This window comes from Microcaecilia unicolor, chromosome 2, assembly GCF_901765095.1.
Source record: "Microcaecilia unicolor chromosome 2, aMicUni1.1, whole genome shotgun sequence".
Lineage (NCBI taxonomy): Eukaryota > Metazoa > Chordata > Amphibia > Gymnophiona > Siphonopidae > Microcaecilia > Microcaecilia unicolor.
This window is the reverse complement of record NC_044032.1, coordinates 433,770,930-433,787,247: the sequence shown is the minus strand read 5'-3', so window position 1 is coordinate 433,787,247 and position 16,318 is coordinate 433,770,930. Positions and strand designations below refer to the sequence as shown.

The following is a 16,318-nucleotide window of genomic DNA, read 5'->3' as shown; positions in this document are numbered from 1 at the left end:
TACACAGTACTCTAAATGGGGCCTCATCAGGGACTTATACAGGGGCACTATCACCTCCCTTTTCCTGCTGATCATTCCTCTCCCTGTGCAGTCAAGCATCCTACTGGCTTTGGCCATCCCAAAGTTCCAGTCTTCTTCCAAGCACAGAAGTACTTCCTCCCCTAGATGCTACTGCACCTTTCGGCTTCTGTAGCCCACGTGCATGACCTGCATTTTTAAGCATTAAATTTTAGTTGCCCATTTCTGGACCATTCTTCTAGATTTGCTAGATTCCTCCTCATCCTAGCCACACCATCAGGGGTGTCTACCCTATTACAGAATTTTGTATCATCTGCAAAAAGGCAAATCTTACCTGACAGCACTTCTGCATTATCACTCACAAAGATGTTACAAAGAGCCAGACCAAGGACTGATCCCTGCAGTACACCACTTAAAACACCAGAGTGAACTCCATTTTCACCACCCCCTGCCTTCTTCCAAGTAACCAGTTTCTAACCCAGTTAGTCATTTTTTGATCCAGACGGAGGGCACTCAGTTTATCAGTCACCTATGTGGAACTGTGTCAAAGGCTTTTCTAAAAATGTAAGTACATCACATCTCGTGCGCCCCTAAATCCTACCATTTGGTCACTCAGTCAAAGAAGTTAATAAGATTACTCTGACAAGACCTTCCTCTAGTAAACAGAAACAAGCAAAATAATGGGAAATATACCCAGTAAACCAGAGACAGACGAGAAAGCTTCAAATCGCTTGGAAATAAACTTTATCCAAGTGATTGACGCTTCCTCGTCTGTCTGATTTGCTGGGTCTATATGTCACTATTTGCTTGTTTCTGTTTACTGGTTGTGGGATCTCAGCATTCCTCTGCCTCGGTGGACTTTCACTGAACCTTCCTCTAGTAAAACCATGCTGCCTTGGGTCTTGCAATCCATTTGATTCCAGAAACCTCTCTATCCTCTATTTTAGAAGTGTTTCCATTAATTTACTCACCACTAACTAGCCTTTAGTTTTCAACCTTCTTGTTCCTTCTGCTTTTGTGGAGAGGGACCACATTCATCCTTCTCCAGTACTCCAGGACAACTCCTGACTCTAGAGAAGCATTGAAAAAGTCAGACAGTTCAAACTGCTAATAGGATCAGCAGGGGGGGGGGGGCGGGGCGGGGCGGGAGGCGATGGGAAGGGGGGAGGTTGGGGGGAAGAGGGAGAAAATGTAAAATCGATGACAATTATTTGTGATGTTTCTCAAACGGTTTGTACAATGCAAGAAAATACATTGCGGTGTACTGTGTTTTTGTGTCATCAATAAAAGTTGTTCAAAAAAAAAAAAAAAAGAAAAAGTCAGACAGTAGAGCTGTCAGAACTTTCCTAAACTCCTTCAGTACCCTCGAATGTATCCCATCTGGCCCCAATCACGTTCTTTACCTTGAATTTAGCTAGCTCCTCACAAACACAGCCTTCTGAAATTTGGCCAAGCTCTACCACACATCCATTCTTATTGTCTTCTGCAGTCCTATTCCCAGCCCTTCTTCTGTAAAAACAGAACAGGAATAATTGTTGAGTAATTTCACTTTATCCTAATCAGCTTCTATGTATTGCTCTCCTTCACCTTGGAGTCTCACAATTCCACTTTTGCGCTTCTTCCTATCACTTACATATCTAAAGAATGTCTTGTCCACAAACTTTACCTTATTGGCTATTTCTTCTTCCATCTACATCTTTGCTTGCCTGACTTTACTGGCTGCTCTTAGCTTTTCCAGGTATTGTAGCCAGTTGTCTTCTTTCTGTGATGCTTTGTAATTTATGAAAGCTAACTTCTTTTCCCTTACCTTTTCAGCTACCTTTGAGAACCAAAGCAGCCTTCTTTTCCTTTTGTTTACTCTCCTAACAAAAAGGTTTGTTGCTTCTAAAATAGCTCCTTTCAGTTTTGCCCACTGTTTTTCTACTTCCAATCCAGCTAACAACTCCTTTAGATATTCCCACATCTAGACAAAATTAGTTCTTTTACTCTCTAAAACCTTTAACTTTGGAAAAGCCCTCTCAATGCATGCCTTAATTTTGAACCATGCCATTCAGTGATCACTAGATGCCAAATAATCACCCACTGTAATATCAAACACTCTTCCCATTTGTAACCCATCCTGTGTTACCACTTCTAGAACAGTTCTCCCTATAGAGAATCCAAAATCTCCTTACTTCTAGATGAGGTTGCAACAGGGATGTCCTAATCAACATTCAGCATATTGAAACCACCTATTAATATTACTTCACCTTTCACTGGAATCTTGTGAAGGTCTTCAATTAAATCTCGGTCCACTTCTTCTGTCTGTGAAGGAGGCCTGTATATTACACAAATGTAAATACAGTGCCCATTCTCTCTTTCCAGATTAACCTACAGTGCCTCTTCGTAACCCTTTAAGTCCAGCAATTCTGCCACTTTATTATCTTTAACATATGCCACTCCTCTGCCCTTTATTCCTACCCTGTCTTTCGTGAGAAAGAGTATGGACTGGTATGATATCAGTCATGGTTCTGTCTGTGTCCGCCACTAAATCCAAGTCAGCTTCTTCCATCACAGCCTCTAGGTCCAGAACCTTGTTTCTGATATTACGGGTGTTGGTATACAAAAGCTCTCCAGATACTATCTTTTTTTACATCTCTGTAAAGATATTTAGTGTTTTACTTGCCTGAGGAATTTTAATTACCTGGGGGCTTTGTTAACTAAATTCATTGGTGAAGAGTGAATAGCCCTTGGTTAGCCAGTCTGCTACGGAAGACACTTCGTCCCTTCTTTGATAGATGGGCACCATCTCTGTTCAGTAACTCATAAAAAATCCTGCCATGATCTAGAAAGCCAAAATGGTCTGGATAACACCACAGGTGCAGCCATACATTTATCTCCAAGATGTGAGCACCTCTGATTTAGCCTCTACCCTGAATAGGAAGGATCAATGAGACCACCACCTACATATTTCTCTGCTTTAACTTCTCTCCTAGAGTCATGAAGTCAATATTGATACATTCTGTAGGATATCTAGCAGTATCATTTGGAGCAGCATAGATGAGGGATCTCGGCAAGCTTTCTGTAATGTCTCGAATCTTGGCACCAGGCAAGCAGCACACCTCCCTGGATATAATGACTGGATGAAAGACGGGTGACTCTGTACCTCTTGGAAAGGAATCACCAACTACCACAATTCTTCACTGGTTCAGCAACTTTGACATTTTTGTGCCTCCTGTATCCTCCTGCTACTGGGGTGGGTTTTTTTTTTTTTTAAGAACATGAGAGTAAATACATTCTTACAATTCAAGAAACAAAAGGAAAAAAATGTAACTTCACTGCCCATATTAAAGTCCACCATCAACGGGAAAGAGGAGTATACATTAAGCCTCAGGATATATAGATTTAAAAGAGGAAAAAAGAAAGAAAGACTAACCACTATCCTTCCGTCAGGCATACCATCAGGACATAATAAACAGAGAACTCAGAATATGCAAAACAATACCCAGCTAGCCCACTATGGATGTCTCAACATGAGACTTATCAGCAAGAACAAAAAGCCAATTGCGATGAATCAAAAAATATATATTTCAAATCTGTGAACAACACATCTACAAGGATACTTCAACAGTACAGTACTTTAGGATGTAATAGAAGAAACTGTTGCCTTTTCTTGTGCATGGATCTTGCCACATCAGGAAAAATGTGTACTTTCAAACCAGAAAAGGAAAAAGTCTCTAAGAGGAAAAAAAAGTCTCGTGATTTTATGTCTATCCAAGGCAGAGGCCACTACTACTATCAATATAGTTGGTTCAGCCTGTTTTTCAATAGATGTTTCAAGAAACGTTGTTAAACCTGTCTGTAAATTGGGTTCCAAAGAATCCTCCAAGATTTCTGGCTGTGACAACTTTTTAACTGATAAATAATAAACTTTGGACACAGATAGAGGACCCACCTCAGAAATTTTTAAAACCACTATATGCTTCCTAAACATTTCTTCAGCTGATATATTTTTAACTTCAGGAAAGTTAATGAAGCGAAGATTTCTACTTTTAGAAACATTCTTTAAGGTTTCTATCTTGTTGTGAAGTAAACTGACATCTTTAATTAAAACCCCTCTGAGATAAGAGGCAGATTCAGAAGAACCTTTCAAAGAGTCAACGCGAGACTTTGGTTGCCCAACTCAGCTTCCTAGGAATAAAGCCGCAATGACAATGAAATGGACAGTTGATGAAGAGTAGAAATCTGAAAGGTCTTACTCAGATCCTCTATTACTTGCCAAATGGAATCCAGGGAAATTATCTCTGCGTGTTGAAGAAGAAAAGAAAAACTCGGAGTCACTTCAACTGGGCCTGCATGGGTTCCCTGCACATCGAGCTCCCTCAGAGAAGCTGCCAACAAGATCATTTCTCCTCTGTTTCCCCTCCGTTGCTGCCAACCCAGGTACAGGAGAATTTCCTGCCGCCCGCAGCCGGTCCCATTCAGGGGTAGATCTCACTGCAGCTGGGTTCAGGAGAGCTTGCCCTTTGCCTAGACTCAAAGGTGTATCTGACATCAAGACAGACGCCTCTCCTGCAGGCATTGCAGATGCTTCCAGCGGTGTGCTCAAGGGCGACTGCATGGAAAGCACCAAACGCTGAACGAGACAGTCGGGCATTGCAGACACTTCCAGTGGTGTGCTCACGGGCGACTGCACGGAAGACACCAAATGCTGCACGAGACAGTCCACTGGATCTAGTTTCAGGGTAGAAGTCATGATCACAGTACTGGTCCGGCTGCTGCCCTTTCTTTTCTTTCCCATATAGGACCAAGAAGGAAACTGACAATACGTCCAAACGCTCAGGATTCAGCAGCAGCCATCTCGCCATGACTCCTTCCCCACAAAACAGGCCGGTCCCTTTAGAAAATGGTGGGCAACCCCTTCTTTAGAAAAATTATGAAACTTTACTAGAAGTTAATGGAAACATAATAAGATGCAAATAACTCCCCTTCAATAAAATACATGGTGATGCCTGTAGATATACTACTGTACATTGAATGGATAACAAGAAATGTGAAAAAAAGCTTCAGCCATGGGCCTCATAATCTTTAATTTTGGACAATCTTTTCCAGATGTAAATTGGTCTCATTCTCAGTAAAATAAAGTGAAGCTGATATGAAAACCAATTTACCCCCAGAAAAAATGACAAATTCATTAAAGGAGAAAGATCTGAGACCAGTGGTGGAGGCTTTTACATATCCCTTGCTATATGCTCAGAGGATAAATTTCAAAGCCATATTCGCAGATAAAGCATTCTTTATTAAACTGCCTGATAAGCAGTACAGGTATATGCATATAGCCTGTGGTAATTTTTAAATGAAAAACAAGTGGCTACTTTCATTTTGAAAATCTGGTAGAGTGCACACACACAAAGTGCACGTACACACGTTTCCCTAATGCAGCTAAAGGATAATTCCTCACATATAAGAAGTCATACATCAGCCCTGCCAGGAAAGAACAGCTTTCTCAGAGCTCAACTAGTTTAAAGTTTTGAGCATGCATAGCCTTCCCACACGCTATGTCTCCTCAGCAACTCAGTTAGTTCCATAGCTCAAGAAGGAAGGTGGGAGGGATTGTATGCCTTGTCAATCATGCTGACTAGAGAAAAAACATTTGTTACATGTTAGAAACAATCTGGTCGATGTTCAAAACAATTTAACCAGCCAGTAAGAGCTCCTGGCCAGTTAAATAACTTGTTTGGGTATATTCGGTCATTTTCAGGCGCACTTAACCTGTTAAGAGCTGCTGAAAATGTCCAGTTAGCGCCTATGTCAAACTGGCTATTTGGAAGAGTTCCAGGGGTGGAGTCAGCATTTAACCTGCCAAGGTAACTGCATAAATAGGACCTCATAAAAGTCCTAACTTTATGTAATGCCTCATAGTTGGTTAAGGGTTAAATATTGAACTAACCAGGAAATTTAATGCCATGGCCCCTCGTTGAATTTCCATGTATAATGCCAGTGGCAATCAGCAAAATGCTGAGCACCTTCAGCTGAATATCAACTCCAATGTTTTTCCAATCAATAAGCAGGACTGAGTCAGGCACACAAGTGACTCCCAAGCTCAGGACTGCTCTGTTTATGTATAATTTGCCTTGGGGATGAAAGCGAGTATTATTGACATCTATGAGTAGAAAGGCTAATAATATGAGAGGTTTCCTCTTGAGGATGTTAGCGGGGATTATTGACATCTATGAGTAGAAAGGCTAATAATTGAGAGGTTTCCTCTTAATTACCTTAATGTGGGATTTCTGTTCATTTTGTACTTATGCTTTCCTCATGACATGGGCTTGTGGACTTGCTTCTCATTTACTTTAACTGCAATTTCTTTTTTGAAGTCATTTTCCACTTACTTTAACTGCAATTTCTTTTTTGAAGTCATTTTCCATTTCCTTTTTGACTATTTTTGGAATGTATATTTCAAAACCCTAATCAATCAAAAAAAAAAATCTTGCGTTAAAGCTTGACAGTCACTTATGCTCAGATTAAAAGCTCCGCGCTGTTCCAAACAGCGCTCTCAAAATAGCCCTGGAGCAGCACAAGGCTTTACCGCCTCTATGATCAGAGATAATAGCATGAGAATTTATGTGCGCTATTATCTTTGATCATAAGGTAAAAGTGCGGGAGGATTGTGCCTGAGCATGCGTTCAGGCACAATCCTCCTGCACTTGTTTGACAGGTCCAGGCTGTCAAAAGCCCAGACCTGACAAACACAGGGGTTGGAGGTCTGTGAAACCACCAGACCCCCTGAAACAGCAAGGGGCTGGTGGTCTAGTGCCCCCCACCGAACTCCCACCCCAAGCCAGCAACATGGGTGTTGGAGGTCCGGCAGACCTCCAGTCTCCCCGACCACCATACCCCCCCCCCCCTCGACACAAGTTCACGGGAAGCTGGAGATCCAGTGGCTCTTCAGCCTCCCTAACCCCCCTCACACACCCCCCAAAAAGGCCCTGGTGGCCCAGTGGGCTGAAAACCAAGCACCCCCAACCTGGTGGTCTAGTGGCCCTCTTTCCCATCCCCCCTTACCTTTGTTGGAGGAGGGAGTATTACATTCTCTCCTCTTCCAGCGCCACCTTGAAAATGGTGGTGCCCACCCCTGCCCAGTGCATCCTGGTGTGAGGCCCTGCCCAGTGCATCCTGGTGTGAGGCCCCGCCCAGTGCATCCTGGTGTGAGGCCCCACCCAGTGCATCTCAGGATGCACTGGGCGGGGCGCGGCCATTTTCAAGGTGGTGCTGAAAGAGGAGGGAGTATACTACTCCTTCCAACAAAAGGTACCGGGGAGGGGGGTAAAGGAGGGCTGCTAGACCATCAGTTTGGGGGGGCTTTGTTTGCAGCCCACTGGGCCACCAGGGCTTTTTTTTTTTTGGGGGGGGGGGGGGGGTGGAGAGCCACCAGATCTTCAGCCCTCTGTGAACTTGTGTCGACGGATTGGGGGAGGGACGGCAGGTCCGTCAAACCTCCAGCACCCTGTGTAGCTGGCTTGGGGGGGGGGTCAGGGTTGCTGGAGTGGGGCTCCTGCAGGGAGGTTTACATTGGGGGGGGGGGCGGGGGGGGGGGACAGGGCACCTACAAATGCATGCTGGACAGGACTCACCATTCCTCCCCAATTGTCTGCAAACCCTAACGCCAGCGCTGGCGTAGGGTTTGCTGCGGACAGCGCGCCAAATGTTTGGCCTGCTGCCCACTGATCATTGGGGAGGACTATGTTTAGCATGCATTTGCATGCTACTTGCGTAAGTGCCCGCAAGTGCGTTGTTTCACTTGCTCTGGGGCTCTGATCTTGAGGTGGTAGCAAATGTAGGTACTATTATACTGCTAATAGCCTCTAGCACCTGCGTTTGCTTCTGATCATCAGCCCATTATTCTTCTACCTAGTCAAAGTAACCACTACTAGAAAGAGCACTTTCCAGATGACATGCTTGTGAAGCAAACTCCATTGGCTCACAAGGCAGCTTCAGGAAAGAAAGAAAAATGATTGAGTGTCCACAACATAGTGGGTTTCTGTAACAGTGGTTTGAGCTAAAGATTATAAAATCAACAAACAACTGGATATTGTGAAGAAGACAGCCTATCAATGGGGACATCATAGGCTCAGAGTGCACCTTGATGTTGTCTAGTGGAAGATGTTTGCTACCTCAGTCAACAGAGATGGTACAAGTAGTGCAATATGACATAGGGAGGACAATGAATGGATGTGTGGCTATTTGTGAAACACCAGATGAAAAACCTCTTCCAATTAAAGCTGTTAAGTACACCTGGTAGATCTTTTTCTTGGAGCAAACAATACGAGCATACTCTATATAGACCTGACAGCTATCTGGTTCTGAACACCCGGAATATAAGCAACTTGAATGTGTGTGTGACTGGAGATCAAAGTCCCAAATTCCTGCTGCTTCCCTGTTATTGCCTATCCTCTATGTCCAAACTGCTTTTGTTGAACACTGCCTTGGGTGAACTTCTTCAAAGAGGAGGTAAACAAATTCAAATACGTAAGTAAAGGGAGGGAACAGAAACATGTTCCTCGTTTATATAAAGTGCTGCAATAAGCTTCAAACAGCCCAGAACACTGCAGCCAGACTCGTATTTTGAAAAACAAAATACTAAAGTGCAAAACCCCTAAGAGAAAAACTACACTGGCTACCACTAAAAGAACGTATCACGTTCAAGGTCTCAAATACAAACTAACACATGTGTCAACCTTTTCCTACCTGAGTACACAATTCTGGAATGTGTTGCTGCGAAACCTAAAAACGACTTACGAACAAGCCAACTTCTGAAGTCTATTGAAGACCCATCTCTTCAACAAGGCATACAACAAGGATCAACAAATATGAACTCCTGTACACATACCCAGAACTGCCCTTACAATATCTCACTGCCAAACCACTATCATGTTTTTTTCACTATTACTAAATGCACATTTTCTATATAATTCTTATACAATTCTTAAATATTTCTTACTATGATTGCTTGCTAATGTACTATCATGTTCTACCATTCATGTTACCCAAAATCCTTCTGTTATACTAAATGTATACTTTCTCATGTATTCTCACTATTCATGATGTATTGTAAGCCACATTGAGCCTGCAAAAAGGTGGGACAATGTGGGATACAAATGCAACAAATAATAATAATTTGACTGCCTGTCTGAATTAGCTGAGCTTCAGATGATTGATTTGAAGCAATCTTTTAGACTGTGACCAAGTCCCCTGAGTAAGCCAAGAGACTTCATCATGAGAATGAATGCCCTAGTGGTAAAAAAATGGGACACTCCTGGTCACTGCATGCCAAGAGCGATGACTGTGGCACAGTCCAAAATGAAACTGATGTATGAAATCTGGTAGCGAGGCTGGGTATACAGATTCCACTGGAATTTGAAATTCCACTAATTTTTTTTCATTTTCCAGAAACGCAAAAGCATACACCACATCAGATGGCCTAAAATATACAAGTAGGCCTTTGCTATAAAAGTGATGTCCCATGCCAGAAAATCCTTTTTACTTAAACTGTGCCAAGAACAGCAACTATGAACTAAATTTTGGTCACTGGTTTGAATGTTGACCTCTCAAAGTTCATGAGAACTCTGAAGAAAGCATATTTCATTTGAGAACTAAAGCCAGGTTGTAAAACAAAGGCTGAAAGGAAGGACTCCATTCCTTTCCTAATAATACCTAACATTCTGTTTGATTTCTTAGCTGCCGCAGCACACTGAACAGAAGGTTTCAACGTATCAACGACGACACCAAGATCCCTTTCTTGGTTGGTGACTCCTAACGTAGAACCTTGCATTATGTAGCTATAATTCGGGCTCCTCTTTCCCACATGCATCACTTTGCACTTGCTCACATTAAACATTATCTGCCATTTAGACTCCCAGTCTCGTAAGGTTTTCTTGTAATTTTTCACAATCCTCCCGCGATTTAACAACTTTGAATAACTTTGTGTCATCAGCAAATTTAATTACCTCACTAGTTACTCCCATCTCTAGGTCATTTATAAATATGTTAAAAAGCAGTGGTCCCAGCACAGACCCTTGGGGAACCCCAATAACTACCCTTCTCCATTAAGAATACTGACCATTTAACCCTAGTGGCTAGTGCAGTGGACTTTGATCCTGGGGAACTGAGTTTGATTCCCACTGCAGCTCCTTGTGACTCTGGGCAAGTCACTGAATATAATATGTAAACCGCTTTGAATGTAATTGCAAACAAACACAGAAAGGTGGTATATCAAGTCCCATTTCCCTTTCCCTTACTCTCTGTTTTCTATCTTTTAACCAGTTTTTAATCCACAATAGGACACTACCTCCTATCCCATGACTCCAATTTCTTCTGGAATCTTTCATGAGGTACTTTGTCAAATGCTCTTTGAAAATCCAGATACACAATATGAACCGGCTCACCTTTATCCATGTTTGTTCACCCCTTCAAAGAATCATAATACATTTGGTGAGGCAAGATTTCCCTTCACTAAACCCATGTTGGCTTTGTCTTAATCCATGCTTTTGAATATGCTCTCTAGTTTTGTTCGACTTTAGATACATGTTACTAATTATAGTTCCATAAGTTCATTTTTCAATTCTATTAGTACTCTGGGATGGATACCATCTGGTCAAGGAGATTTGCTACTTTTCACTTTGTCAAATTGTCCCATTACATCCTCCAGGTTTATAGAGATTTCATTCAGTTTCTCCAACTCATCAGCTTTGAATACCATATCTGGCACCAATATCTCTCCCAAATCTTCATCGGTGAAGACCGAAGCAAAGGATTCATTTAATCTCTCCGCTATGGCTTTGTCTTCCCTGATCGCCCCTTTTACTCCTCAGTCATCTAGCAGTCCAACCAATTCTATTGACGGCTTCCTGCTTTTAATATACCTAAAAAAATGTTTACTATGTGTTTTGGCCTCCAAAGCAATCTTTTTTTCAAAATCCCTCTTTGCCTTCCTTATCAGCGCTTTTCTATGCTGTTTATTATTTTCCGTCCGTTCCTTCTTCCATTTTCTGAAGGTTTTCTTTTAGCTCTAATAGCTTCCTTCACCTCACTTTTTAACCATGCCGACTGTTATTTGGTCTTCCTTCCTCCTTTTTTAATACATGGAATATATTTGGCCTGGGGTTCCAGGATGGTATTTTTTAACAGCATCCATGCCTGATGTAAATTTTTGACTCTCGCAGCTGCTCCTGTAAATTTCTTTTTTCACCGTTCTTCTCATTTTATCATAGTCTCCTTTTTAAGTTAAACGCTAACGTACTGGATTTCCTATGTATGCTTACTTCAAAGCTAATACCAAATCCAATCATATTATGATCATGTTATGATTGGGGTCTGAACCCCTCTCAAACTTACCTCTTTCCTGGGGGTCAGCTTCTTAGCTGGCTTCTGTTTCTTTTCTCTGTCCTTTCTGAGCTGGCTCTGTCTCTCTGTGCTGGCAGCTTCCAGCAGCATGGCTCTAATTGTTTCACTACACTGCACCTGTGGGTATGTTGCCTGAGTTGCTCTACCTCTCTTTGGGTGTACTGGCTTCAAGTGTTTCACAGTTTTGCATTGGTGTGGGTTGGGCCTCTCTGGGTCAGTGTGCTTTTGCCTAGGTCTAGGGAGTGTGACATCATCAGGGAGGGCCTTGATAAGGAAGTGGTCTTGTTTCCTTCAGGGCCTTTGCAACAGTGGTGTTTGCTGTAGGTAGGGTGGTGCAGTGTGCACTTCTGACGTTGTGTCTAGTTTCCCTGCTTGCTTTTGCTAAGGGCCAGGTTAGTGTTAGTGCAGTGTGCACTGGTGACTGTGTGTTTAGCTTTCCTGCTTTTCCCTTTTGGTTCCCTTCTGTTCCCTCTTGGTTTTGGTAGCATTGCTGTGTGTAGGGCTTTGGAAGCTCTGTTGTTGATAGAAGTACTTCAGGGTTTGGTGTTGTTAGGAACACTGCAGAGTTTGCTGTTAGAAGTACTTCTGGTGTTTGTGCTATTAGGAGCATTGCAGTCTTTGCTGTTGGTGTTTGGTGCTTTAGAAGCACTTTTGGCTTATGTGTTAGCTTCCCTCCTTGTGGCTCCCCTGTCTTCCCTTTTAGTGCTAGGAGCTCTTCTGGTTGCTTGCCAGAGTAGTGCTTAGGAAGCACCTTGTTAGTTGTATCTAGCTTGCTAGAGCAGTGCTTAGGTAGCTGGTTAGTTCTGTGTTCAGCTTATTAGTGTAAAGCTCTGCTTGTAGCTTGGTGCTTAGTAGCACCTGTGTTAGCTTTGTGTTTAGTTCCCTGCTCTGTTAGTTTAGGGCTTAGGAAGTTCCTTTCTTGAGCAGGGATTAGGAGCTCCTGTTTAGTATAGGGCTTAGGAAGTCCTTTTGTCAGTTTACTGTTAGGAACACTCCTGCTGGTTTAGGGCTTGGGAGCACGTAGATCAGTTTAGGGTTAGGAGCACTTCTGTTTCCAGTCCTGGTCCCTATGTCATCCGGTATCCAGTAAGTCCTGTCGGCTACTCGAACCCAGGAGCTCAACTCTTGGGGGGCTTAGTAGCTAAGTACAGGTGAAGCTGTTGGACCAGTCCAGTGTGCTCCAGTCCCGTGTTCCGGTCCTGTGTCCTCCAGTCCGGGGGACCAGTCCAGGGTGTTCCAGTCTGGTGTGCTCCAGTCCAGTGTGTTCCGGTCCGGTGTGTGTTCCAGTCCGGGGGATTGCAGTCCAGTGTTCCAGTTCTGTGTCCTCCAGTCCGGGGGATTCCAGTCCATGTGTTCCGGCTCGCTGGGCGGTGCCTGCAGTCCCTGCCGGTGCCGGTGTGCTTGCCCAGCGTTGGTTGGTGGGTTTTGCCTGCTGCTGTCGCTCCTCGTCAGCAGCCCAAGGGCTCACGTTTGCTCCAGAGCCCGGCCCCGCGGGCTCTGAACCTGAGAACCTGACAGATCACTGTTATCAAGCGGCCCCAGCACCATTACCTCCCGCACCAGATCATGCGCTCCACTAAAAACTAGGTCTAGAATTTCTCCTTCTCTTGTCGGCTCCTGTACCAGCTGCTCCATAAAGCAATCCTTGATTTTATTGAGGAATGTTACCTTCCTAGCATGCCCTGATGTCACATTTACCCAGTCAATATCAGGGTAATTGAAATCACCCATTATTATTGTGTTGCCCAGTTTGTTAGTGTCCCTAATTTCCTTTAACATTTCTGCATCCTTCTGTTCATCCTGGCCTGGCGGACGGTAGTACATGCCTATCACTATCCTTTTCCCCTTTTTACATGGAATTTCAGTCCATGGGGATTCCAAGATGTGTTGTTTCCTATAGAATTTTGAATCTATTTGATTCAAGGCCCTCCTTAACATACAATGCTACCTCCTCCACCAAGTCGATCCACCCTATCACTACGATATAATTTATACCCCGGGACGACAGTATCCCACTGGTTCTCCTCCAACAGGTCTTACAGATTCTTATTATATCTAATTTTTATTTTAGTGCAATATATTCTCCCTTCTTATTTCTTAGGCTCCTGGCATTCGCATATAGACATTTCAAACTATGTTTGTTCTTCCTATTTACATCATCATGCTCAGTACTTGAAAGTATTAATTTGCAATCTTTTTTTCTGATTTTTATTTAAGGACACCTGATCTATTATGGTTCCTTTTGCAACCACACTATCAGGATGCCATATCTTCCCTGTTTTGGTGATATCTTTGAAGGATACCTTATCCCGAACCAAGCGCTTTTGAGCGATTGTCGGCCTTCCCCCAGTTTCTAGTTTAAAAGATGCTCTATCTCCTTTTTAAATGCTGATGCCAGCAGCCTGGTCCCACCCTGGTTAAGGTGGAGCCCATCCTTTTGAAATAGGCTCCCCCTTCGCCAGAATGTTGCCCAGTTCCTAATAAATCTAAAACCCTCCTCCCTACACCATTGTCTCATCCACACATTGAGACTCTGGAGCTCTGCCTGTCTTTTGGGCACTGCGCGTGGAACAGGAAACACTTCAGAAAATACTACCCTAGAGGTTCTGAATTTGAGCTTTCTACCTAAGAGCCTAAATTTGGCTTCCAGAACCTCTCTCCCACATTTTCCTATGTCATTGGTACCCACAAGTACCAAGATAGCCGGCTCTTCCCCAGTACTATCTAAAAAATCCTTTCTAGGTGAGGCGTGAGGTCCACCACCTTCATAACAGGCAGGCAAGTCACCAAGAGGCATATTTTCAAAGCACTTAGCCTTTCAAAGTTCCATAGAAACCTATGGAACTTTGGAAGGCTAAGTGCTTTGAAAATATGCCTCCAGGCGATCCTCACATTCACCAGCCATCCAGCTATCTTTATGCCTAATGATTGAATCACCAACTATAACAGCTGTCCTAACCCTTCCCCCCCCAGGGGCAGAACTTGGAGACATATCCTCAGTGTGAGAGGATAGGCTACAGGAGTACTTCCTACTTTACCTTACCCTTTTGTGCAACCTAGTTGTACTTGACAGCACTGTTCCAGATGGTTGGACTTATCCTCCAAAAACTACAAGGCTTGTGACCATGCAAGGCATCCACCAGTGTCCCTAGCTCTTGTTGAAGAGCAATTTGCTCCTGCAAGGAAGACTACTAAGATGAGTGTTGAAAGCAGAAACCGCAGTACCATTTTCTAAACCAATAGGCAAGAGGCCAAAACAGTAAGTGGCCAACCCCTTGCAGATGTCAATGAGATCACAGAGACCATCAGAATCTGCAGATTTTCAGGTTATCCAAGGTCGTGTGCCTGTGCCCTGCTTGACCTAGCTCATATAAGCTTAGACACATCGGCGCTACACACTGTTTAAGAGTCAGTGCTGAGACATCAAACTCTGCTTCCATAAAAATTTTAGCTAGGAATACTGCTATTCAGTAAAACAAACACTTTGCACTGGAATGTTGGTCTTCCTGGGAACTGTAGTTATATAGGTATCCATCTCAGGCAGATCAGATGTTCCCTTTAAACTTGAGTGCCAAAAACTAGAGTGCAGGACTGCTTCTTGAGCAGTACACACTAATCAATCAGTCTGAATGGCTTGACGAATAGGGAAGAACTCACAGACTTAAATCCTCTCCATTATGGGATCTCCTATTTAGGTAGGGCTCTGGGTCAGTGAAATTGCAAAATCTAAGGTTTGCAGAGCTTAGAAATTACTAAAGGAAGTTCTTCTCTCCAGAAGAGATGGACCAGTGAAGGGCCATTCCTTGCACATGCAGAGCAATTATGAGCTTCTAGATGTTCAAGTTCAAATTTATCATTTGTTAACCAGCCCATTTGACGTACCTTCTGAACAGCTTGCAGAATAATTCTAAGAGAGATTCAGCACAGTAAGAAAAGTGAAAGTTACAGTCATAAAAGAAGAACATAAAAGTATGTATGTCTATATTTCAAAGAAACCAACCCCGGGGTCACCTTCAAGCCTTCACATTTTGGCATCTGATCCATGATCTGGAAGCCCTAATGCTGAACATGGACTTGGCCACTGTGGTCAATACTGAGAAATGGTTTAATGAAACATTAATGTACCTGGTTATAGCCTATTCAGAAGGGAAAAGGATGTCAAAAAAGGAGTAGCAGCAGCTCTCTATGTAAAAGATAATATTAAAGTAGTTGAAATGCAGAGGGTGTAGAGAAAAGAAGCAGCCCCGTGGATTGTGCTGGAAAGAGGAAATGATACTCTCATCCACACTGGTGTAGTCTACAGATCTTCGACTCAAATGGATGATCTGGACAGACTTAAATTGATGATACTGAAGGGTAGGACAGAAAGAGATGTTGATACTGGAGGACTTCAATCTAATCGGACATGAGTGGAGTATCCCAACTGCAAATCTAGAAAGAAGTAGAAAGTAAGATTTAACGGAGAGAATGTGTCTAAATATTTGGGTCAGGGCTCAACTGGGCAGCAGTGATCACTTCAAGGTATTGTTTAATATAAGAACTAAAGTGGAGTCCGGTCACACCAAACTCAGTCCTAGATTTCAAACATCCAGACTTCAGCAAAATGGAGTCTGAGGCACAGGCACTTTGGGAGGACCTGGTTGTATCTATAACAACTGCCCGCAGGTGCGTGCCCAAAGAAGTGTGACCAAAGGGGCAGGTCCCACCCCTTTGGTGAAACTAAGGAGTGAGGAGTTGGGGTACTTTTTACAACCTTTTTATTATGGGGAAACGGAAAGGTACAGCAGCAGAAGGAGCAAAGCCTGCACCAGTTAAAGGCCCCATGGACCAACTCATTTGTGTTGAGGATAGGGTCAATTCTGCGACTGCTACAAGAATTTTATTTTTTTTTTATTTTATTTTTAATGCATTTAAATTT

At 43.2% G+C, this 16,318-nt stretch overlaps 1 protein-coding gene across 4 annotated transcripts in view; it reads right to left on the bottom strand.

Moving 5' to 3' along the window:
- Nucleotides 1-16,318, bottom strand: part of SEC24B (SEC24 homolog B, COPII coat complex component) — a 277,839-nt gene that overhangs the window by 146,590 nt on the left and 114,931 nt on the right. For 3 of the 4 annotated variants that reach the window (XM_030190801.1, XM_030190803.1, XM_030190804.1), the window contains one exon: nucleotides 6,390-6,464. The exons of the other annotated variant lie outside the window; for it this stretch is intronic. In XM_030190801.1, the coding sequence (XP_030046661.1) occupies nucleotides 6,390-6,464 (75 nt within the window). The remainder of the gene's footprint in view (nucleotides 1-6,389; nucleotides 6,465-16,318) is intronic. 4 annotated transcript variants of the gene reach the window in all.